This window comes from Equus asinus, chromosome 8 (assembly GCF_041296235.1).
Source record: "Equus asinus isolate D_3611 breed Donkey chromosome 8, EquAss-T2T_v2, whole genome shotgun sequence".
Taxonomy (NCBI): Eukaryota; Metazoa; Chordata; class Mammalia; order Perissodactyla; family Equidae; genus Equus; species Equus asinus.
In genome coordinates, this window is record NC_091797.1 from 96,723,398 (window position 1) to 96,747,587 (window position 24,190).

General features: G+C 58.7%; 1 protein-coding gene and 1 pseudogene across 5 annotated transcripts in view; both read left to right on the forward strand.

Annotated features, from left to right (window-relative positions):
- LOC106848286 (cationic amino acid transporter 4) overlaps positions 1–2,846 on the forward strand; it is a 35,577-nt gene extending 32,731 nt beyond the window's left edge. For 4 of the 5 annotated variants that reach the window (XM_014868076.3, XM_070516488.1, XM_070516487.1 and 1 more), the window contains 2 exons: positions 160–268; positions 369–2,846. In XM_014868076.3, coding sequence (XP_014723562.3) covers positions 160–268; positions 369–541 — 282 coding nt within the window. In that variant the 3' untranslated portion in view covers positions 542–2,846. The remainder of the gene's footprint in view (positions 1–159; positions 269–368) is intronic. The other variant, XM_070516486.1, reaches the window with a different exon arrangement.
- An 8,186-nt stretch (positions 2,847–11,032) lies between these two features.
- Positions 11,033–21,839, forward strand: LOC139046034 (leucine-rich repeat-containing protein 74B-like; annotated as a pseudogene).
- The last annotated feature ends 2,351 nt before the right edge of the window (positions 21,840–24,190 follow it).

Sequence of the window (24,190 nt, forward strand, 5' to 3'; positions counted from 1 at the left end):
GAGGCCAGTGCCCCACACCCCTCTCTCTGCATGGCGGGTGGGCCCTTGTCTCTGGAATCTCCAGAGGCAGAGAAAGGCTCTGTGGACTCCCGAGAAATCAGGCCCTGGGCCAGCAGCCCTTCCCTGCAGCTCAGCCCAGCCCTGCCATTGTCCCCTCAGGTTCCCATGGTGCCCCTGATTCCCGCCGTGAGCATCCTCCTCAACGTCTTCCTCATGCTGCACCTGAGCTACCTGACCTGGCTGGGCTTGTCCATCTGTCTGCTTCTCGGTGAGTGGGGGCCAGGCTGGGACCCCAGGGGGCTGCAGGAGGAGGGCAAGCAGGGAAGCAGGGCTGGGACCTACTCTTCAGGCTTATGCCACCCTTTCAGGACTCGCAGTGTATTTTGGCTACGGCATCTGGCACAGCAAGGAGAACCAGCGGAAACGGCCAGGGTTGGCTGTCCCACTCGGCAGCCTGGAGGAGATGGTGCCAGCCCTGCAGCCCCCTAGCCAGACGCCAGCGCAGGAGCCCAGCCACACAGAGCAGCCCTCTAGTCCATGAGGACCACTGGGGCCTGCCTGCTGTCCCCCACCTCCTCAGAGGCCAAAGGAGCTGCCAGCCCCTCTATCCAGGGCAGCTTGGGTTTGCAGACCTGCCCATGCTGGGGCATCCTCAGGACCTTAGGACCTCAGCCCAGGTGCTGAGCTTCGAGTCTTTGGGAGTGGGCTATGGCCAGCACTGCTGTGGTGAACTCTGCCCAGCATCCTCCAGTTTATGACCAAGTCCAGCTACCTGGGCAGGTGGAGTAGGGCGGGCAGGGAAGAGGCCCGAACCCCAAGGATCCACAATAATAACTGCTCAGCCATGTGGCCCATCTCCATGTCTACTGTGGAGTTCTTTGTGGCACTGACTCCTCACCTGCCCCAGGGAAAGAGACAGTTGTCCCCAATCCACAGCAAAGGTGCAGAGGTTCTGTAAGGGGGAGGTGCCAGCCCTGGGACAGTCTTGAGTCAGGGACACAGCCAGGCCTTGGTCCCTGTGTCCTGCCCTCAGGCCAGTCCCCTCTGCCAAGCTCAGAGGGGTGCTACACACACCAGACAGAGAGGTCCATGACAGGACAGGGCTAAGCTCCCTTCCAGGTTCCCCACATGTCCTCTTGGAGATGGATGCTGAGAGCAGAGCCTGGATCCCAAGGTGGTCACTTAGAAAGGGCAGTGCAGTTCCAGGGTCCCCTCGGTTTCTCAGGGCTCCCAGAGAGCAGGGCAATCCTGAGGCCTGCCCCGGATGGAGAGGCCCCCTGCCTGGGCACACGCACAGGCACACACAGCCCACACGGTCCGCTGGGCGTGCACCCACGTGCAGACTGAGGCAGCAGCTGTTTCCCAGCCCAGGGCTGCCTGCAGCTTCCAGCTGCCTCTCTCCCTGCCGCCCCCTCAGGGCTTTGTGACAAAGGCTCGGGATGGGACACACGTGGGCAGTTGGGTGCACAAGCACCTGGGCCTGCTCCAGGTAACTTCAGCCCACCTGTGGTGTTGGGGCCTCATGCTTGGGGATCTCCAGGCCCACGCTGCACCCCCTGTGGCCTCCCCAAGGCCACGCTCCATCTACCATAGACGCCTCCCCATCCCCGTTCCTGCCTGTGAGGACCACACAGGAAGCCACTGGCTTTGGCAGCTTTACTCCTCCACTCTCTGCAGCCTCAACATCACTTTCTCTGGGCCCCAAGGACAAGCAAGGACACATGACCCCACTCCAATAACCAGGCCTCAGGGCCGTGATCTCTCTCCCCGGCCCTTCTGACCCCGCCTCCCATGGACACTGCCCTGGGGGTGAGAGGCAGCAGGGACCCCAAGGCTTTGCTGAGGCTCCAGGTACCAGATGATTCCAGATCCTGCCCAGCCTGAGCCCCAGGCCTCCCCTCCCCAGCCTGGCCCATGGCACTCCACGAGCAAGCTGCCAGCATGGCCCTGCTCACCAGGGACCAAAGAGGAGGCAGCCCCTTGTCTCCCTGGGGTGGGTACCCTGAATCCTGCCCCTCCCTGGGACCCAGAGAGGGCTTGGCTCCTGCAGCCTCGTCCTTCCCCTCCTGACTGTGGGTGCAGGACACGGGGAAATTCTCCAGCAGGCAGGACTCAGGCCCTCAGGGGAATTCCAGAACCTGAACAGGCCAGCCTGCTGGGGCCTCCGTGTCCTCTGTTAGGGACATTCTCTCCAGCCCCTGGGCTCTACGTGGGGTCTTGGTCAGAGTGTGGTCCTCGTGCAGTTGCCTCAGGCTGGGTGGGCAGCTGCCCAGACACATTCTCAGTGTGACCTTGGGCAGCAGTGACACATGTGTCCAGAGATACAGCCTCCCCACCCCATGGCTCCCAGAAGCCCAGTGAGCAGGTTCTGGGGTGTTGGGCTGGGGGTTACCAAGGAGACATATAGAAGGTCCCAAAGGACCCCATGCCCACCAACTCAGCCCCTCCCCCCCATCCCAGCCCTCCACAGCCAGAGGGCTGCCACCAGGAAGGGGCTGGTGCTCATCAGCTGAGCAGAGGTGCCTGTGCCTTGTCTGGGGCCCTAGGGGCTCGGAGCATCTGCCCACTACACTCCTCACTCCATGGATGAGGCCCAGAGCTGGGAGGGGTTCTGCCCTGGGAACCCAGCACAGAGCAGCTGCCACACTCCTCCTGTCAGGCTGCCTTCTCCCTGGCCTTGGACTCTGGCTGCACAGACCCCAGTGTGGGGCAGCTGAGAGGGCAGGGGCTCTCCCTGTGAGGGGGTGCTAGCAGGCGGAGGAGGGCTGGGAGCCAGGCAGGGCCGGAGGTGACCACAGCCAGTGTGGTGGACAGCTGGTGAGCGGGGAGCTGCTGGGAACACTGGAGACGGAGCCTGGGAGCGCGTCTGCAGCCGCAGCCCCAGCCCCAGCTGGAGCCCCACTGGACCAGCGCCCTGCGTCATGTTCCCTGCAGTCTCTACACAAAACTGGCTTCTGTGGTCCCCAGGCAGCACCTGCCTGCCGAGGCTGGAGCTCAAGGAGGGACAGTCTGTCTGGGAGCTGAAGGGTGGAATTCTCCCCCCACCCCTGCCCTGGTCCTGCCGGGGCTTCAGCCATGAAGGAGCAAATTTGGGGCCACCACCCTTCCCAGCCCCCAACCCTCAACCCTCAACCCCCAACCAGCAGAGAAAGGCTACAGGCCTCAGGAATGGGCCAGTGAGTGGGTGCCAGGCCCACCCTGGTGACGACATCCAGCTCCCAGCAGCAGCAGTGGGGGCAGGTGCTGGGCCCCCTCTAAGGCACCTGGGCAGCCAGATGTGGGGGTGGGGAAGCTACCTGTTTGCTCAGGATTGGCAGTTCCCTTTGGGGCCTTTGTCCTCAGATGAGGACAGCAGGTCGGGACTCCAAAGTGTAGCCCAGGGTCAGGCAGGCCCGCAGCCCCCTCCTCATGCTTGGTCCTCCAGTAGAAATGGGCTTCTCCATCCATGTACAACAGCAGCAGGTCACAGAAGGGGGTGATTTGGGAGTGGCAGGGCAGATCCATGGCCTGGCCCCCAAACTGCCATCCCACCACCTCCACAGCCCTCATCTGAGACTCAGTGTCAGCACAGGGGCTCAGGGGGCACTCAGGGGGCACGTGCTTGCTGGCAGCCAGAGGGAGCCACCTTGGCCAGACTCGCCACACGCAGCCAAGCCGCTCCAGTGCCCAGAGTGAGGGTTGTGGGGATGAGCCCGAACTTCCCTGCCTGAGAGAGACCTGGGCTGAGCCTCTCTGCCTGTGGCTGTCACCCTCTCCCACCCCTCACCCCTGCCCACCCCACCTGCCCAGGCCTGGCCCCTACCTGCCCAGTGACGAGGATGTGGAAGCGGATCCCGTAGTGCTGAGCAGGCTCTGGGCCTCCATGCCTGAGACCTCCCCACAGTGAGCGGCTGTCCTGGGGCAGGAGAGAGTCCAGTGGCTGCTCTGCCCACTCCTGGGGGGTCTGGCCCTCACAGGCCTCATCTTACTCATCCACTGACTCCAACCCCAGCCTGAGTCCAGGGTCTCAGACCTGTGTCATTGCTGAGGACACAGGGGACAAAGCAAGCTAGGACCTGCCTCTCAGAAGCTCCCTGCCTGCTGAGGGGACAGGAACAGAAAGGTCCCTAAACAGACACCAGCAGTGGGGATGGGGGAGGTGGGCATCCCGGGGCTGTGGGGTCCAGAGAGGGGCACTCACTCTCCCCTGGGAGCCAGGGAAGACTTCCTGCCGGGAGCCCCTCAGGCTGGATTCCCAGGGCTCAGGAAGGAGCTCTAGGCAGAGGTGGAGGGTGGGGAGAGAGCAGAGGGGAGGGGAGCAGGGTGTGGGTGGGTCCAGCCCCACATGGTTGCACAGGGCTGGGGGGGGGGCCAGTGAAGCCAGGCCAGGCAGGGCCCAGTGGGCAGTGTCACAGGGCATCACTTCCAGGGCTGGTGGCTGTGTGCACATCTGCGTGAGGGTGATGAGGTGACATGAGGAGGCAGAGGGATGGTGGTTCTGCTTGGGAGACTCAAAGACATGACAATACATGCAACGCAAGAGCGTTGAGTGCATCCTGGATTGGAAAATAAAAAGATTTAGGTCTATTATTGGCACAGCTGGGGAAATTTAAACGTTGGATTTCTTCTGCCAATGTCAAATTTCCTGAGTGTGACAAGAGGACAGTGGTCACCTGGGGAAGGTCCTCATTCTCAGGACAGCGTTGAGAGGGGTGAGTGTCTAGATATCTGCCACTTATTTTCCAATGGCTTCTGTGAAATCCATCTAAAGAGATCTGGCTCTGTCTGGAGTTGGAGAGAGAAAGCAAATGAGGCAAATGGAAAAAAAAAAAAAAACCCCAGAGAATCCAGATGAAGGCTATATGGATTTTCATGGCACTAATCTTAGGAGTTTTCTATGGATTTTAAAAATTTTTTAGATAAAACCTTAAGGGAAAAGTAACAAGAAAGCCCCTGTGCCGTGGAGGGAGGTGCTGGAGGCAGGGCAGAGTGGAGGAGGGGCTGGGGTGAGGGGTCCCAGCTGCAGCAGGGTGTGGGGACAGATGGGGTGGAGGCCAAAGGGCTCAGGAGGGAGGCTGGATGGAGCCTGTGCTGGGGGACCTGGAGCTGAGAGACCCCCTCCTGCCCTGGGACCCCCTCACACACAGCAGAGCGTCCAGAGGGATGGGCCAGGCTGTGGTCTGTCCCGGCCACCACAGGAGGACAGGTGGGGGAGGACCTGGCTGAGGAGCAGCGGGTGGGCAGTGGGGCCACACCTGAAGTTGGAGCTCCTCTCCTGCAGCTGGAAGGAGTCATGGGGCCGGCAGTCAGAGCCCCTGGTGTCCAGGTCACAGTCCCAGCGGACGTGGATGCCACAGCACCGCCCTGCACACAGCGCATCACTGCTCCACCAGCATGCGGGCCCCAGACCCTCTCCCCCAGCCTCCCAGAACCCTGCCCCCACGGACCCACCAGCAATGCCAGGTCCTCAAAGACCCCTCCTGGCATGGTCACAAGGTCCCCCATGCAGAACACAGGGCAGTAGGGGCTGAAGTGTGGGCAACAGCAACAGAGCTTGAAATAGGTGGTGTCCCAGGTCTCCAAGGCATTGGACCTGAGGGAAGTGGGGCTGGCAGGGGGGTCGGGCCAGGCAGGACCCACCATGCTCACTTGGAGAAGTTGAACTTGCTGAAGGTGACTGTTTTTGATGAACAGCGTGAAGTTCTCAGCCTGGACCAGCAGGGGCTTCCTGCAGGTGGGAGGAGGTAAGGGACAGGCTCTGCTGTCCTGGGACTCTGGCCTGGGTGTCGGGGACACTTACACAGGCACAGTGGCATTCTCCACGGGGCACCAGCCCCACATCTCACAGGTCCTGTGGGTCCCATTGAACACCACACACTGGCCCATTTTTGTGCCTTGAAAACATGAGACAAACTCCAGGCCTCCAGTCTCCAAAGGGCCTGGGAAGAGAGTGGGCAGGGGGCTGCTGGCAGAAAGAAGAGACGCAGAGCCATCACTGGGTCTGCATAAGGGAGACACCCAGGGTCCCAGCCCGGCCCCCTGAACACCATCCCAGTGCTGGGGCTGGAAGACGGAGCCCACAGTTACCGTGGCTGTGCATCCCAGCCTCCCCTTGAGGACAGTCCTTATCAGCCCAGCAGGTCCCCAGTGGGATGGAGGGGGCTGAGGTGGTGAGAGAGCAGAGATGTCCAGGCCCAGGAGGTGTCTCCCCTGCGTGACCCAGCCCTGCGGTCCCCAGGGACACGCCCCTCCCCTGCTTAGCCCCCAGGTTCCCTGAGTTTGGGGCACATGGGAAAGCTGGAGGGTGCAGATGAAAGGAGGTACTCAGAGGGGGAGGGCGAGCAGCCCCCCAGCCAGATAGGGCTGCAGCGCTGTCTCCCAAGGGAGAGCGAGACTCCTTCCTTCCTGACAGTTCTGTCCCTGTGGGAGCAGAAGTGACTCCTCTAGGCCCAGCTCCTCTGGTCCAATTCAGACGACAGAATAGGGAAGGTGGAGGGACTCTGAGAGGGTGAGCTCATGCCAGGGTGGAGGTGCTGGGTGTGGCACACAAAGGGTGGGACCCTCCTCAGAGGAGCCTCTAGGGAAGTGGGACCTCACACACTGGCCAAGGGACCACAGGCCAGTCCCTTCCTGGCTTGTTCTGCTGTAAACAGGGACATTAGTGCCTGCACAGGGTCACAGAGTTCTGGGCATCAGCCAGGAGGGCATGAGAGCTGAGCTCTCTGGAAGTCTCAGACCCCGGAGAGGAAGCACCCTCAAGCGTCGGGCACTGGCACAGACATGGCTCTGCCAGGCGGAGGGTGGGCGCCGCTGTCCAGGGCCCGTGGCTCAGGGGCAGCAGGAGGAACACAGCATGAGGGTGGCAGGAAGGCCTGGGGACTCCGAGAAGCCAAAGGAGATGGTGGGACTTTGTGGGGATGGGACTGTGAGAAGTGGGCAGAGGACAGCATGGGGCCACCTGCTCTGCCTCGCTGTCCCTACCTATGTCCTGAGTCTGCCCCTCCTCTCCACCCTGGCTGAGCCACCATCTCCTCTGACCAGACCCCATGGTGACCAGCATGGGCCCCACCTCTGCCCCCATCCACCTCCCTCCAGTAGCCCACGTGGTCCATCCCAATGCACAGACGGTCACGTGCCCCTCCCGTGAGCCCATCTGTGGCTCTGCTGCTGCTGGATCCACTTCAGCTTCTGAGAGGGGCTCACAGGCCCTGTGAACCAGGGCGACCCCCTTCCTGGCCCTGTCCACACCTAGGGACAACCCCACTCAGTGCAGGGAGCCCTGGAGGGGCCTCATCTCACACAGCTCAGGGCCTTTGCCCACGCAGCCCCCTCTGCCTGGACATCCTCAAGATCCCCCTCCAGCCTCACACCCTGCAGGAAACCCTTCCTGAGGCCCTGGGTTGGCTGACGTGCCTCCCTGGGTCACCCAGCTGCAGCTTCTGCCCCCCTCGCAGGATGGCCACCTTGGCGGTGCTGTCTGTGCAGGAGCTCCGTGAGGTGGGGAGGGTGGAGTTTTGCAAGCCTGGTCTGGGAGAGTTTTGACAGGTGTTTGCTGGAGGCTGTGACACCACGTGGACACAGTGTATGTGCTGGGAGGGACCAGACAACCAGGCCCCTGAGAGGAGCTGGCAGGAACTCCACTATTTTCAAGAAGCCGGCTTGTCAGATCTGATGGATTACCCAGCCCCGGCAGTTTCGAGGGAAGGGCCAGAAGCCCGGACAAGGGCAAAGAGGATCACACAGATTCCAGAAAAAACAGGCCTGTGGCCCCAACACAATTTCAGGACAGTCTACAAACTGAACATTAACTAGACGTCTCTGAGCATTTAGAAAGGGAAGGACGTCGTGTGTGTTCCCAAACGTCAGCACATCCTCTGTGCCCATGCCTCACCTCGTTGTAGACGGGGCCAACCAGGGACATGTGGCACCCCAGCCACTGTGGTGGGACCAACAACCAGGACTCAGGGGACAGGTGGCCACACAGTTACCCTCCAGCCCAGCAAGCAATTCAGTGTTGGTCAGTTAAAGAAAGATGTCACCGTGGAGGCAGGCTTCCAGGGCTGTGTCCTGGGTCCCAACTGTTCACACAAAATCCACAACTGGGGAACCTCACAGAGAACAAGAGTGGAAGGATCCAGAAGCCCACTGCTCAGGGGTGCAGAGTCCCATCACCCACAGGCTGGAGGCCTTGGGTCAGTGACTCAGCCTGGCTGAGCCTCAGTCTTCTCCTCTTCAATGGGGCCTGCAGTAATTCCTGCCAGGCAGGGTGCTTGGGAGACGAAATGAAATGATTCAGGAAAGGTCTCAGCTCAGAGCCTGGGCTACAGCAGTGCATGCTGAGCCTCAGGCACCTGGGAAGGAGAAGGGGGGACACGGCTGTGACCCAGGGCTGGCGGAGGAACCAGGGACCCACTGGGAGGCTCCCAGGCAGCCTGACCTCTGGGCATCTGCCCTGAACTCAACTCGTTCTGGCATCACAAGGAAATTGGTCACCAAGAAGAGCATGTTCTCTCCCTGGACAGCAGGGGTCTGGGCCCATCGAGTCATCCACCCTGTGCCTGAGGAAAATGCCTCCAGTGAGGCGAGTTGAGGCAGAGACGGGAGGCTGACTGGGTTTCCAGCCATTTCTGAGCCGCTTTCCACAAATTTGAGGCAAGTTTTTTTCTCATGTTCACGCTCATTCACTCAGCCAGAATTTTCCATGAGCCTCCTGCTTCTAGGCACTGAGGATCCAGAGCTAAATTGGGCTGGGCGCCCGCCCAGGCTAGTGGGGAGGTGGACCCCTCACTGCACGCATGGCCGGGGGCCAGAGGAGCAGGTGGTAAGCTCTGCCCAGGAAAAGGCAGGGGCTGTGGGAAAGGGTGGCTGGCACTGTGTGCTGCCCATGACAGCTCTGCACATGTGGGGGACGCACACCCAGGAACGGAGGGGAGGGCTGGGCAGAGGGCAGCTGGGGGCAGCGGTCAGGATCTGCAGGGACCTGGTGGCCACCATCACGGAAAGGGAGCCTCCAAGGTGGCAAGCAAGGGCTGGCAGGCTCTGATGGAGTCACCTCTGGAAGCTCAGGCTGGCTGCTGTGTGGAGCGCACCTGGGGGCCACAGGAAGACCACAGGGACAGTGGGGGCAGCAGGGAAACCATCACAGATGGAATGGACAGGAGGGAGGGGCAGGGAGGTGTCAAGCTGGGTCCAGCGTTGGCACTGGGGACGTCATGGCATCATTGGATGAAAAGAGGCCCCCCTGGGAGAGGGAGAGGGTTCCCTTGGATGAGGTGGGTGTCCACCAGGAGGCAGCTATACTGGGGCAGGTGTCCCCAGGGTACAGTGTGGGCATCAGCAGAACAGAGAAAACGGGGGCTGTGGAGGATCTGGGTGGAGGGAGGAGGAGATGGAAGGCAGCATGGGGCAGCAGAGGAGGCACCAGCTCACAGGGCCCAGGGCAGGGAGGGAGCATTCAGGAGCTCCAGGCCCTGTCCCCCTGCCCCCACCCCTCCCTCAAGCTCAAACCTTGAGTCCCCAGACCCTCCACTCTTCTGGATGCCCCTTTGTAAATGCAGTCCCTCTGGCCCGGCTTCCTGACCCATCCCCCTGTCCACCTGGAAACCTCTTACACATCCCTGAGAGCCTGTCCAGGGCCACTCCTCTGTCAGGCCAATCCTGAGCCTGGCCCTGTGACAGCGCCAGCAACCCCTCTGGCATCACATCCCCTCTTGCACACACTCGCTGCAGGGGTGGGGTCACAACTGTCAGCGCCTGGCAGCAGCACCCAGACACCCACCTGTGGTGGCTTCACGAATTCACCATGTCCCACCTCTGGGTCCCCAGTTCCTCGATCTGTGTCATAGAAACTCCCTTGAGTTTGGTGACGATGGAAATCTGAGGGTCCAGGTCCTGCTCCTGGTAGCCTTTTTTGGCCAGGAGGGCCCACCTGGGAGGGAGGCGATGGGCAGTGTGGCGTGTCCCCCACACATGGTGAGCAGCCGCAGAGCTGGCCCTGCCCACTCAGCCCGTACACACCCTATAGGCTCCCAGCACAGCGTTCAGGCCCCGCCTCTTCTCCAGCCTCATTTCCACCCAAACACTCCACACAGGCCAGACATCGTGGCCACCCATCAGAGAGCCATGCGCTCAGACTGAGCTGCCCACCTCCTCCCTCACCAGCCCTCACCCTCCCCTGCCCCGGCCACACCCAGCTCCTCCTCAAAGGCTCCCCTGACCCAGCACAGCTGGTGGCCTTTCTCAGGGGCCTCAGGGCTGCAGCTCTCACAGGGGTCAGGGACTACCTCCTGCCCTCCCGGGGCCTCCTGGGCAGGGCGAGACCATCCTGCTCTGTGCCCAGAGCCCAGCACGGGACTGGGGACAAGGCCCAGGAAAGGAGGCAGGTGGGCACACAGGAGGACACAAGCACACGGCTCACTCTTGTCCCTACTTGCCTCTAGACAGATAGAGATCCTTCCTTCTGCCCCTCCCCTGTTCCAACATGCCCCCTCCACCACTGCCAGCCCAGCCCCTGGAGAGTCAGACCCCCAACCCTCAGCCCAGCAGGACCAGTCAGGGTCCCTCCAGCCAACCTGCCCAGGAGCCATTCTCTCACCCACCAAGTAGACCAGGACCCCGAGCTGCAGCAGCCTCTGCAGGGCGCCCACCCGCCACTTCCTGGTCATCACCTACTTCTCAGTTTTGTAATCCAGAAGCCCCCAGCCTGTCCCAGCCCCTGGGGAGCCCCTGCTCTCAGCTCCTGCTGGCTGCTGGGAGCAGGAGTCAGCACAGCAGCTGCAGCCCCAGCTGAACAGGAGGCAAAGCAGGGGCCCAGGCCAGGCCAGTCCAGGCCAGCAGCGTTAAAGGGACACTTCCACTGGGGGCAGGGTCCAGCCCCACCCCAGCCCTGGGCTCAGCCCCAACCCCCAGCTGCCCTGGGCCTCCCTTCCTCCCCACACTCCCTCTGCTGGGCCCTGGGGCACAGACAGGAGCAGCTGCTTTCCCCTGCCCTTTGACCTCACTTCCTTGTGGGCTGAGTTGGTGACAGGTGTTATAGGTACTTTGAGAGGGTGGCATGGGGTCTGCAGGAGCCCAGAAGAGGGGCCAAGGAAAACTTCAGGAAGAAGGGCCCTCTGAGCTGACACTGCAGATTCTGAAGTTCAACAAGCGAAGCTGGGGAGGGATGTTCCTGGTGGAGGAGGCCGCACATGCGACGCTAGAGCAGGAGAGAGAACTGGGACCCACAGAGAGAGAGCATGACTGTGGCTCCAGAGAGGAGGGTGGCTGGCTCTGCAAGGTCCCCCAAGCCCTCCTGTGCTATGCTCCTGTACAGCTGCTCCACCCGTCAAGCAAGCGCAGGAACTGAGAACAGCTCTGGAGTCAGGCCCATTCCTCAGTCTGCTGAAGTGGGGTGATGAGGGACTCACTGGCCCCTTCTGCGCAGTGGCCAGGAGTGGGCTCAAGGTCAGCAGAGGCCATGGGCGGTTTCTGCAGTGATCAATAACACAGGGTCACCCAGGCAACAGAGGAGCATGTCTCTACTGGCTGAGGGGGGAGCCTGTCCGCTGCCCGCCGCATACAATAGGTCCATGTGCCCAGCGGGTCCGCCCACATCCTGGGCCATGCTCTAGGTGCCCCCTGACTCAGTCCCAGCCTCAGTGCCAGCATGGCTAAATGGGCGGAACCATGAGGGTCCCTACGAGAGGTCTGGGGAAAGGGAAGAGCCGGTGGAGGAGGCAGAGGCTGCTGGGCGTCCTGCAGGGGTCCCGGGGGCCGAGGGGCCTTCGCAGGCGGGTTTGGACTCTGACCTGTGGACAGCAGGTGCGGGGCGGGGGGTTCAGGTCTGTCTCCTCATGTTGAGGGCTTCTAGGCGAGGGTGTATGGGGCAGGCTGGGGCCGAGGGGACAGGGCAGCCGGGTCCAGCAGAGAGCACATCCCTCCGTGGGACACCTGCAGGGCAGCTGGCAGCCCCTCCAGCCTGGTGCGCTCCAGGAAACGCTCTTGGCAGCAGCAGTTATTCCCATGAGAGCACGCTTCCAGAATGATGTTAAAGTGCAAAAACTCAGCCAAAGAGTCTAAGGAGGTGTGTCCCACCCCCTCCTGAAATGGAATCAGGGCTGGGTTTTCAGAACCCACAGGAAAACTAAGCTAATGGATGTATAGAACTTGGAATTATTTCAGTGTTGTGCCCTATAAAATGTTCATGAAACATACGTGGTCTGCGATGCAATAGAAAAGACATAGTGTGCACTTTGCTGTCAGACAGGCGGGTCCTAAGCCTGGCTCTGCCAGGATCAGCTACTTCTAGCTGTGTGACTTTGAGGAAAGGACTTGCTTTCTCTGAGCCTCAGTGTCCTCATCTGTATATGGGGCAGGAGTGGCTACTAGCACAGGAAGAAATGCCTCTAGAGGGGAAACAGGCTGGGGAGTGACAGAGGGCAGGGGAGGAGGCAGGCGGCGGTGCCTGGGGAGGCAGCCACACCTAGCCCCTGTCCCCTATCAGTCACTGTGGGCTTGGAGAGCTGGTCAAGGACATCCTCTCACTGAGGTCTCCCCGGGTCCACAGCGTCGTGCCTGCCTCCTGCTTTCTGTGCCAGGGAAGCGCCCCAGAGCTGAACCTGCGGCACCATGGCCTGGCGGCCCAGCCACCCCCGGAGGGACTCTGGGCCAGGCTTGGAGGGGAGGACCTGGGAGGCAGCAGCCATCGGAGTGGCCCTCCCTGAGCCCATCCCACACATTCCCCACCCTTGATCTGTGACAGGTATGTCCCATCCCCCACATCTGGGTGGCAGATGGGATCCAGGCTGTGACAGAGATCACTATAGGGGCTGGGGAGCCCCCCTAATGCACTAGAGGGTCAGGGAAGGCTCCAAGAGGTAAGGTGGAGCCTAGACGGAGAAGCAGGCGTCCCCTGGGCCTGTGGGAAGGGGAGGGCCTTCCAGGTGGAGGGCGTCAAGTGGGCGGAGCCCTGGAAACAGGAGCCAGGGTAGTGAGCAGCTATGTGTGAGGCCTTCATCCCTGGGGAGGACCAGGCCCTCAGGCCCCCCTCTGTCCCAGGGGACCCAGGCTCTGGCTTCCACGCTGACCTCCAATCTCTGTGTCAAGCGGCTGGACCTTGGGGACATTGGGCTGTGTGGGGCTAGTGCAGAGGCCCTGGCAGGTGCCCTGAGCAGAAGCAGCAGCATCTGTGGGAGGTGCCCAGCCTGGGACAGGTGGGCTGACTTGAGTCCTCCCTTTCCTGAGGGGTATGGGCCCCCCACAGCCAGGTCTTTTCCCCCTGGACCTGCTGGGGTTTCTGGGGGAGGGGCCTCAGCACAGGGTGGGGTGGGTGGGGTGGAGTTAGACCCTCTGTGGTGCACCCAATGCTGGATGCCACTCCCTTGGTGACCCACCCCACCCCTCCACGCCCCTCCTCTGCTGGCCAGCGCCTCCTGCATGTGGTGGCCTCCCAAAGCCCTAATGCAGGGTGGGAGGGTACTTCCACACAGAGAGATGGGGCTGGCAGTGTGAGAGGAGGGAGGTCTGGGTGGGAGTTGGTGGGGCTGGATGCAAATGCCATCTCTGCCACAGAAGATCAGGGTGACCCTGGGCAAGCAGCTCAACCTTGCCGAGCCTCAGTCTCCAGTCTGTGAAATGGACCCCACAATGCCACTCAGCCCTCGGGGTTGTGATGAGCATTAAATGCTCAGCAGAGTGTCTGCCCGTTTACATGCTCCATGCATGGCCCCTTGGGCTGTCATTGTCAGTCCCCAGATATGTGCAGTGGAGGCTCTGGCAGGGTTATATTGCTGCCAGGCACGAGCCATCAATGAGGTGGGTGTGGCTCCATCCCAGCATCCTCCACGGCACCACAAAGGAGGTGGTCTTAACCCCTTGACAAAGGAGCTCGTGGACACATGGAGTGGGGTGGGGTATCCAGCCGATGGGTCACAGAGTCACCATGCGACCCCAGGACAGTCTGCCTGCAAAGCCCCTCCCACGGCCTCAGGCCTGGAGTTTGGGGGATGGAGGAAGGTGGAGGAGGGCAGTGCCTGACTTGGATCCCACTGACTGAGGAGGGGTGCCGGCCCCCAGAAGTGGACCTGTAGGAGAACCAGCCAGGAGCGGTGGGCGCCCAGGCTGTGTGTGCCGCCCTGTCAGTGACCCCAGCTGTGCAGAGGGTACAGCTGGCAGGGAACGGCCTGGAGGAGCAGACGGCCCAGCACCTTGCTGAACTCCTGCTGGCCCCCACGGGCCTGAAATCCCTGGACCTGAGCTATAGCCAGCCGAGTGACCAAGCAGGTCCCATCTGGCCTGGGCCATGGTGGGGCGCGTTTTCCTGGGGCAGGGGTGGGTGGAGGTTGGCAGGACCACCCTGAGCATCCGTGCTCTGGCCCCTCTCCCCACGTCCCACCTAGGCCTGCCCCTTGCCCACTCCTTCCAAACAGAACTCTTACTGCATTCCCTGGATGTCTCAGTGCCCGCTGCTCCCTGTGCTGGGTGCTGACTTCTTCTGTCTTCTTGTGTAACACTCCCTGTGGTGTCACTGACTTCGTGTGTAACACTCCCTCTGCTGTCTTGGACTTCCTGGGTAACACTCCCATGTGGCATCTTGGATTTTGTGTCACACTCCCCCCAGTGTCTCTGACTTCGTTTGTAATACTACCCCTGGTGTCTTTGACTTCATGTTTAACGCTCCCCATGGCATCTCAATTCGTGTTTCACATTACCCCTCACATCTCTGACTTCATGAGCAAGACTCCCCATGCTGTGTCTGACTTCATGTGTCACACAATACATGTCGTCTTTGAGTTTGTGTGTCACCCTCTCTCTTTCATCTCTGGCTTCATGCTAACACATGCCAAGCGTCTCTGACTTTGTGCTTAACCCCATCCATATCGTCTCTGACTTCCTGCGGAACACTCCACCTTGTCATCTCTGTGTAACACTCCCCACGGCGTCTCTGACTTGATGAGTAACACTCCCCATGCCATGTCTGACTTCACGTGTCACACAATGCATGTTGTCTTTGAGCTTGTGTGTCACACTCCCCCTCTCATGTCTGACTCTGAGTGTCACCCTACCCTTGGTGATTTTGACTTATTTGTAACATTCCCCCTGGCCTCTCTGGCATTAAGTGTAACACTCCACCAGGCTTCTCTGAGTTCGTGTGTGACACTCCCTGTGCCACCTCTGACGTCATGGGTAACACATACCCTGCTGTCTCTGACTTCTTCTGTGACACTGCCACTGGTGTCTTCGATTTTGTGTGTAACACTCTTCATCGCATCTCTGACTTTGTGTGTAACACTCCCTGTGGTGTCTCTGACTTGGTGTGTAACACTCACCCTGGTGTCTCTGATGTTGTAACACTCCATGTACCCTCTGTGACTTTGTGTGTAACACTCCTACTGGCATCTCTGGCTCCATGTCTAAAACTCCATGTGGTATTTCTTCCTTCATGTGTAACACTCACCTGTGATGTCTCAGATTTCATGTGTAAGACTCCATATGGCATCTCTGACTTCATGTGTCACATTGCCTATTATGACTCTGAGATCATGCATCACATTCCACCTGTTGTCTTTGACTTCATGTGGCACACAACACCTTGGGTCTCTGACAAAATCTTGATATCTCTAACTGCTTGTGTAACACTCCCCATAGGGTCTCTGAATCTGTGTGTCACAGTACTTCTGGCATATCCATCGTGTTTAACATTCCACATAGCATCTTGGACTTCCTGTGTAACACTGTCCCTGCCATATCTGACTTCATATGTAACAATCAACTTAGTGTCTGTGAACTCGTGTGTAACTCACCCCCGTGGCATTTATGACTTTGTCACAATCCCTGTGGCGTATCTGATGTTGTGTGTAACAGTGCCCCTCTTGTATCTGAATTCATGTGTAACTCTCCCCCTGGCCTCTCAGACATCGTGTGTAACACTCCCCCTGTCATCTCTGATTTTGTGCGTAATTTCCCCCTTTCATCTCTGACTTTGTGCGTAACAATCCCTCTGGCATACCTGACTTTGAGGGTCATACTCGACCTGTTGCCTCTGTCTTCGTGTGTCACACTCTCCTAAGCGTCTCTGACTTCATGTGTAACAATCCCCCATGGTGTCTCTGACTCTGGGCACATGACTCCCCCAGGCATCACAGACTTCGTGTTTAACACTCCCACTGGCATATCTGATTTTGTGTGTCACAGTGCCACTGGTGTCTCTGACTTCATGTGTAACACTCTCTCTGCTGCCTCTGTCTTCATGTGTAACATACCCCGGTGGCATCTCTGACTTTGTGCATAACACTCCCCCTGGCATCTCTGACTTTGTCTGTCACAATCCCTGTTCCGTCCCTGACTTCTTGTGTCACACTCACCCTGGCATCTGTGACTTCATGTGTCACACTCCACCTGGCATCATGTCTTCATGTATAACAATCCCTGTGCCATCTCAGACTTCGAGTGTCACCCTCCACCTGGTGTCCCTGACATCAGGGATAACACTCACCCTGACGTTTCTGACATCGTGTGTAACACACTCAGTGGTGTCTTTGACTTTGGGTGTGACACTCACCCTTGTGTCTCTGAGTTCATGCATCACACAGCCCCTGCTGTCTTAACTTTCGTGTATAACACACCACCTGACATCTCGGACATTGTGCCTAACACTCCCCGTGGTGTCTGTGAATTCATGCCCACATGCATCTGTGGCGTTTGTGACTTTCTGTGTCACACTCCTACTGGTGACTCTGACTTTGTGTATAACACTCTCTGTGGAGTCTCTGACTTCATGTGTAACACTCACACTTGTGTGTCTGACTTCGCATGTAACACTCCGACTATTGTCTTTGACTTCCTGCGTAACACTCCCCTGTGGCATCTCTGAATTTGTGTGTAAGACTCCCCCTGGCATCTCTGACTTCATTGTAACACTCCGCTTCGTGTCTCTAGCTTCTTGTATAACACTCCATTTGGCATCTCTGACTTCATGTGTCACACTTCCACTTGCATTGCTGACTTTGTGTCTAACACTCCCCCTGGGGTCTCTGACTTCTTTTAGAACACCAAACCAGGTGTCTCTGTCTTCACACATAACACTCCTCCTGTCATCTCTGAGTTTGTGTGTAAAACTTCAACATGGCATCTCTGACCTCATGTGTCACACTCTCAGTGGCTTCTCTGAAGTTGTATGTAACACTCCCGATTTCATTTCCAATTTCATGTGTAACTCTCCCTCTGGTGTTTCTGACTTTCTGTGTAAAAGTCCCCTTGTCATCTCTGATGCTGTGTGTAACACTCCTCCTGGTGTCTTTGACTTCATGTGTAACACGCCCTGTCAGCTATGACTTTGTGGGTAACACTGCATGTGACGTCTCTGACATCGTGTGTAACACACCCCCATGGCGTCACTGAATTCATGAGTAACATTGCATTTGGTGTCTGTGAATTCATGTGTAACACTCCCCAGTTGTCTGTGATGTTGTGTGTAACACTCCAACTGTCGTCTCTGACTCTTGTGTCACTGTCCCCATGGCTATTGTGACTTCATGTGTAACTCTCCTTGTGGCATCTCTGACATCTTCTGTCATGCTCCACTTTTCATTTCTGAATTCTAGTGTGACACTCCCCATTGTGTCATGTCTTCGTGTTTCATGCTTCACCCATCGTCTCAGACTTCATGTGCAACCCACTTCCTGGCATGTCTGACCTCACGTGTAACACTCCCCCTGTCATCTCACACTTCGTGTGTCACAGTCACCCTGTCATCTCTGACTTCTACACAGTGGGGAAGTAGGCTTCCCTACTCTCCTCCCAGCCTGGAAGGGTCTGAGGAAGGGGAAGTCCCCGCATCTGGGAGCCTGGGGCTCAGACCCGGCTCTGGGCCTGGAGTCTGCGCGCTGTTCTCAGGGAGGCCGCGCGGGGCCCGCCCCTCCTGCAGGGAGCTCTCCGCGGTGCTGAAAGTGCCCGCCCAGGCGCGTCAGGCCCCGCGGGCTGGCTGGGTGCTCTGCCCAGTCAGTGCATCGGTTTCCCTCTGTGCGTTTCTTCAGACCAGCCTTCCCAGACCTGTGGTGGGTGCTGGGAGAGGGGTCAAATTCAGGTCCCTGAGGGCCCCTGGGCTGGTGGGAGAGATTAGCCAAGCAGAGACAGGTCTGATGGCCAGATCCCGGAAGGAGGGAAGCACAGTGGACGTGGGGCCTGACACTGCCCAGCCCAGCCAGGTGGGCAAGGCTTCCTGACACCGTGACCCCAGGTGAGAAGGAGGAGGAGCTGTTCACCAGGTGAAGAAGGGCGTCAACAGTTCCACACAGGGGGACAGCCTGGAGGCATGTTGCTCCCGGCACTTTTGAGATTTGGATGCAGGTCAGACTGGCTGGGTGCTGACAGAGCCGGGAGCAGCGTGGGTGGGGCTTCTGCCCATTTTACATGCTGAATGTCTCTCAGGGTTTCTTAACCCCACACGGCCCCCACTTTCCTTTCTCTACCACCCCTGCCTCCTCCCACCACAGCTGTGCTGGCCTTGTCACTTCTTGCCTATAGACTATGGCACAAGCCTCTCAATAGTCCCCTGGCCTCTTGTCTCTGCCTCTGCTGGCCCCAGTCCATGCCCTACACCCACTGCTAAGGAGTCCAGCCTTGTCACTTCTTAAAGCCCTCCCTGCCTCCTCACCACTGATAGGGCAGTGCAAACTCCCTTGTCCTATCATTGAAGTCTCTCAGCATCTTTCGAGTGCCCATCGCTCCTATCTCATTTTACTGGCTTACCCCCACCTGCCACCAGCGCCAGGCCTGTGTGCATTTCTACAAGTGCCCCGTGCTCCCTTGGCCTCCACACACTTGCTCTTTCCTGAGTCTGCTCTCCACTATGTGTGCACACGTGCATGAGGACTCCCTCTCTTCAAGGTTATCTCCTCAGTCCTCACTTTCCTGACCCCCACAGCAGGGTTAGCATCCACTCTGTTCCCATGCCTCCCTGTTTGTAGTCTAGAATAGCTCACATCCCATTAATTTGTATTATTGTCTCTCCCATTAAATGTGAAACCCTTGAGGGCAAGCAGGCCCATGTTGGGGTCAGCTCCATGACCCTCATGCCCAGCAGAGACCCTGGCACACAGTGGGCATCAGCATCATTTTCTGAAGGAGTAAACAGTGAATAAGAAAGTCTCTCTTGGTGTTTCTGAAGGGTGGACACTTGGGCCAGCCCTGGCAGAAAACACAGGACTCACCGAGATTGACATGAGCTGGAATCACCTTCGAGGCCCAGGAGGCATGGCCTTTGCCAGGGGACTGGAGGTATGAGGCCCCACACCTCAGCCCCTCTGGCCTGTCTTTTGGGGGCAGGTCTCCCAGGGGCCAGCTCCCCGTTTTGCAGCACTTCAGAAGTGAACCTTGGATCTTTTAAGCAGAGCTTCAAGAATATTTCGTTAAGTGACTTAAGTTCCACTTAGTGACAGCTCCACTTGATGACAACAATGTCCTCTCCCCCTGTGCCCACTCTCACATCACTCACTGAGGGTTTTGAAGCTGACTGTCACACCCTTCCCCAGACATCACAGACACTTGGCTGGTAGGGACATGGTGCAGTCTGGTGACACATGCTCACTGTTGGACATACACAGTTGCTTCCCAAGATGACACCCTGGCACCCTTGGGTCCCAGCACACTCTCAAACAGCCCACCTACTCCCTTTGATATTGTGGCTTGTAGCCCTTGGGAACAGGTGGCTCAAGCTCCTGCCAGGGTGGCACGAGATGCCTGCAGTGCTCTTAGTGCTGGCTCCTTGTGTGGTCTTCCTCAAGGAAGGGCAGCTGCTGCCTTGCCCTCTGACAGGAGCTGACCTGGGCTCCTGCCCACAAGGTGGCAGGTCAGGCTCTGTCTTCCTAGCACATCCACGAACTCCACCCTTCTCCCCATCACAGCCCCCAGCAGCTCTTCACTGGAGCCCCCCTGGGCCCCTGAGCTGCTCTGTGCCTCAGGGTCCCTGCCCTTGAGAGGCGCCCAAGTGGGCATGGGGGCTGATCGCTGTGTCTCTGGGGCCTGCTGCTGCGTGGCAGCCCCCAGGCCCTGAGGGTCATTCACATCTATGCCTCTCTGTCTGCTGGGCTTCCAGGGGTTCAGCTCTACTGTCGCCACCATCCAAGCCACAGAAGCTAACCTGGACTCTGTCCTTCAACACTTGGTCCACAGTCTTTGCACCTCGGGCTTCCTGGGCTCTGAGGCTGTGGCCCCTGACTTTCTCCACCATCACATGAGGTCCCATGGCTTCGCCCTTTTGCTTTCCAGGAAAACATCTTCCTGAGAGTCCTGGACATCTCATACAATGGCCTTGGAGATTCTGGAGCCTTTGTGGTGAGTGAGGCACTTAAGATCAATAACGTGTTGGAGGAACTCAACATGAGGTGAGGAGCATGGGGTGCCCCCAGTGTCACAGTCTCTGGGCCCATAGCCACCCCAGGGACCAGGGGCTCTATGATCTTGCTGCTGTTCACCACTTTAATTCCCGAATCTACCACAGTCTACCCATGATGGGGCCTGAGCCGCAATCCGAGAGCGCCCAGCTCCATCCTTCTCGCTCGAGTTCATCATTCGAACTCTGGGGCTCGTGATTTCCACTGCACAGGCCGGGGCTGGGAATCACACATGTGTGTGTGAAGCATCTTCAGAGAGCCCGGTGCAGGGGGGGTGCTCACATGCTCTGCTCAGCTCATGGCTGCTGGGGGCCTGCTGTGTGGGGGCTGCTCCTCTAGGCCCAGGCAGGGTCCCAGGCCTCAGCAGGGAACCAGAGCAGGGGCCGCAAGCCAGAGGGAAGGAAAAAGGAAGAGGCCTGACAGGTCATGGCTGCTGGGGTGAGCAGGGCCTACCTGCTACAATCTTACCCACCTTTGCTCCCCGTGGGAGGAGCCAAGGCCAGCGGAGGCCACTAGTGATGCTGAAATTTGAGGCCAGAGCTGGGGTCTGAGGAGTCAGAGAGAAGTGGGACTGGCTCCAGGACAAAGTGGCCAAGAGGGTGCTGAGGCCTGGAGTTCAGGTCCAGCAGGAGGAGGAGGAAGAGGATGTGGGGAGGGAGCTGGGTGGTTTTCCAGAACAGCTGCTGTTGTGGTGATAGGGACAGGGTGTCAGCTGGAGCACAACACGTGGGAGCACCTGCTGAGCTCTGAGGGCCAGGGAGCAGTGGCTGGTCTCCACCAGGAGGGTCACTCTAGGCATGTTTTCTGGGTGATCTGAACACTGGGGGCCTCTGATGAAGCAGGGTCATTATCCAGCTTCTACTCACTGACCTGCCCAGGGTCCCCAGGATGTTGGTGTAGCTGGAATGTGACTCCTGACACAGTGATGCACCAGCACCTCCAGCTGGGACCCTGGGGAGATCTGTGTGGAAGGCAGCACAATGCTCGTGTCTTTCTGTTGCAGCAACAACCACATCTGCAGTGGCAGACCTGAGCCTGGGCCTCCGGTCAACCAGACACTGAGGACTCCTGTTGGGAGTGCTGGCCTGATGGGGGAGGCCCCAGCACAGACCTGCCTGTGCCTGTCCACACAGATCCCTCCTCTGTCACGTCTCTCCACTCCAGTGGCAGGGTGCATAGGTTCCAGAGCCCCAACAGTGAGAGGGCCTCGTGGATTCTTCTTGTGACCACTTCTTCCCTTTGCCATCACTCACCCACCTCTGGCCTGGCCCATGCACTTCCGCAGACTCCTCCCCTCCATCCTTCCCTCCCAGCTGTCCTTCCTCCTCCTCAGCCCACTGGACAGCTGCTCTGCTGTGATGGCCGGGGCACCCTCGCTTCCCCTTCATCTTCTCCCCTGCTCTTCCTCTGGCCTTGCTGGAACCCAGGCTCAGACCTACCTGTGGCTTTGTGTGCACAGCAGGGGTTCCTTCCTCCAGGGTTGCCAGTGGGGAGGGAGTTGCTGAGCAGGGCTGAGAGCAGAAGACAGAGAAGGGAGGGTGCAGCAGAGGGTGGAGCAGGTCCACAGGGACCACTGTGCCAAAAGCACGAGCTCAGAGGACAGTACCACCAGCTCCAGAGGATCCAGCCCTGCCTGGCCCTCAGCTCCCTCATCTGGCAGAGGCGCCCCCTGCAGCACCCCATCCCCAGCCTGAGGCTCACCCCTCTCCTGCCCTTCGCTGGAACCCAGACCTCTCTCTTAAGCTCTGGATCCCCATTTCCAGCCACCTGCTGGACAGTCCCACAGATGGCCCATAGGGACATGGGATTCTGAGAGTCTGACCTGGACACATCATCTCCCTCTAAGGGCTGCCTCTTGGTGTGGGGGGCCTCCTTCCCATCAGAAGCTGGGCCCAGCACTTGTCCTCCTCTTTCCCACATCTCCCTCCTCCATCTCACCTCCTGCAGAGAGCTCAGGCTGCCTGCTCCTCCTTCTCACTCCCCTCCTCCAGGCCTGTGCTCCTGCTACTTCCTCCTCTCTGGCCCTTCCTGCCCACCTGCTCCCAAGTGATCTTTCTACTCCAGAAACATGCCCCTGGCCCTCCTGCTTTAAAACTGTCAGCAGCTCCCCTCTGGATGAATCCAGGCTTAGCAGTGTGTCATTCACAGCACGCCCTCAAGGTCTGGGCTGTGCCAACCCCCCTCTTCCCTCCCACTCTGAAATCCATCCTCTCACTCCAAGCTGCCTGGAAGTCTCCATGCACACGGGGCGGTTTCTCCCTCTGCGTTGCTCCTGCTGCTCTTCTTGCTGAAATGCCCAGCTCCGCCCACCTCACCTGCAGAGCTCAGCTCAGGGGCTCTATCCCCATCAGACCTTTACCCCCAGGAGAGCTGGCGCACACTCTCTCCTTGCACGCATCACTCTGCATTTTTGTGATGTTCCTTTTCCTCTCCTCCCCCGGTGGGTGATCCCTTTACAGACAGGAGTGTGTCTCATGTGTCTGTGTCTTTGTCTCCTGCACAGAGCCAGGCACTGGGTGGGCACTCAGCCAGCATCCACCCCCTTCCTCTTTCCTGGCCCTGCAGCCTCACCCAGGGCATTCTGTCCCATGGAGACACTTCTGAGCAGAGGCGGTGGGGCCGTCCTCGGCCCTGTCAGCAGAGATGAGGAGTCCCTGATTCCCTCTCATGCTGGTCTCTCGGCCTCCCTGGGCTCAGCTGCTCTCAGTATCGTGCGTGTGTTTCTTAGGTGTCTGCTTTGGTGTTCTCCAGTCTGTGCAGGGGGACCCAGTGTCTGCCCCGGAATTGCTGGATTATCTGTAAGAGCTTTTCCTAAACCCCACCTCGGTCCTCCCAGCAGCCCTGTGAGGCGTCATTTAAGGGAGAGAGTGGGGATTGGACACCTAGAGTGTCCTGCCCAGATGCGTGGCGCCGCCGAGTCCACGCTCCAGCCCAGGCCTCAATGTGGGTCCTGACGCCCCTCCGGCTCCACTCCTGCTCCTGACTGGGGTGCCGCCCTGGCCTCACCTCGGACTCCTGCCTGGGCTCTTTACCAGCTGAGAGAGAATAGCTGGCTCAGGGGCACGATGCTCCCTGTTCACTGAAGTTTGGATTTGCAGGTCCAGCACTCGCAGGGCGGCCCCTCCCCCGCCCGCACTGCCTGCAGGGGGATCGTGGTCCTGAAAGAGTCACTGTGCGGCTGTGAGGGAGATCAGGACCCCTTTCACTCAATTTTGACTTTTTAATGTAGAAAAAATGTCATTCTTTTCCAAGGCAGTTAAACACTAAGGAGAGAACCCCAAGTACGAATTATTAAAAGAAAGTCAAGTCCCAAATCACTGCTTATTCCAACGCTGATTCACTTCAGTCCAGACCTGAGTCAAAGCCTCTCCAGAGACCTGTCTTCACAGCTCCTACCCTCAGGCTTGGGACACCTGGTGTCGATCGTCCTTGTTTCCTTCTCCCTTCTCCCTGCCTCGTCTCTACGGCTCCACAGCCAGAGATGAACTTGCCTTGACCACGTCCCTCTGCACCGAGAAGGCTGCTCAGCACTGGATTCCATCATTCTAAAACAAACAGAATACGTGAAATTGTCTTGCAACAGCACATGCTTGTTCAATACGATGTACAGTTATTGTCAGAAGCATTAGTATAATGGAAACCCCATAGGGTTTTAGCCACACAGGCCTGGGACCAAATCCTGATCCGTCAACATTGGATCTTAGATTCTGAATCAGAGATCAGCTCTAGTCTGGATTGTAGGTGTCGCAATCCAATGTACGCATCAGGATAGATGCGGAGAGGGCTGATGGCCACTCTGAGTTTATTATAACCAGCGTTTCAATATACACATAGCTTACAGC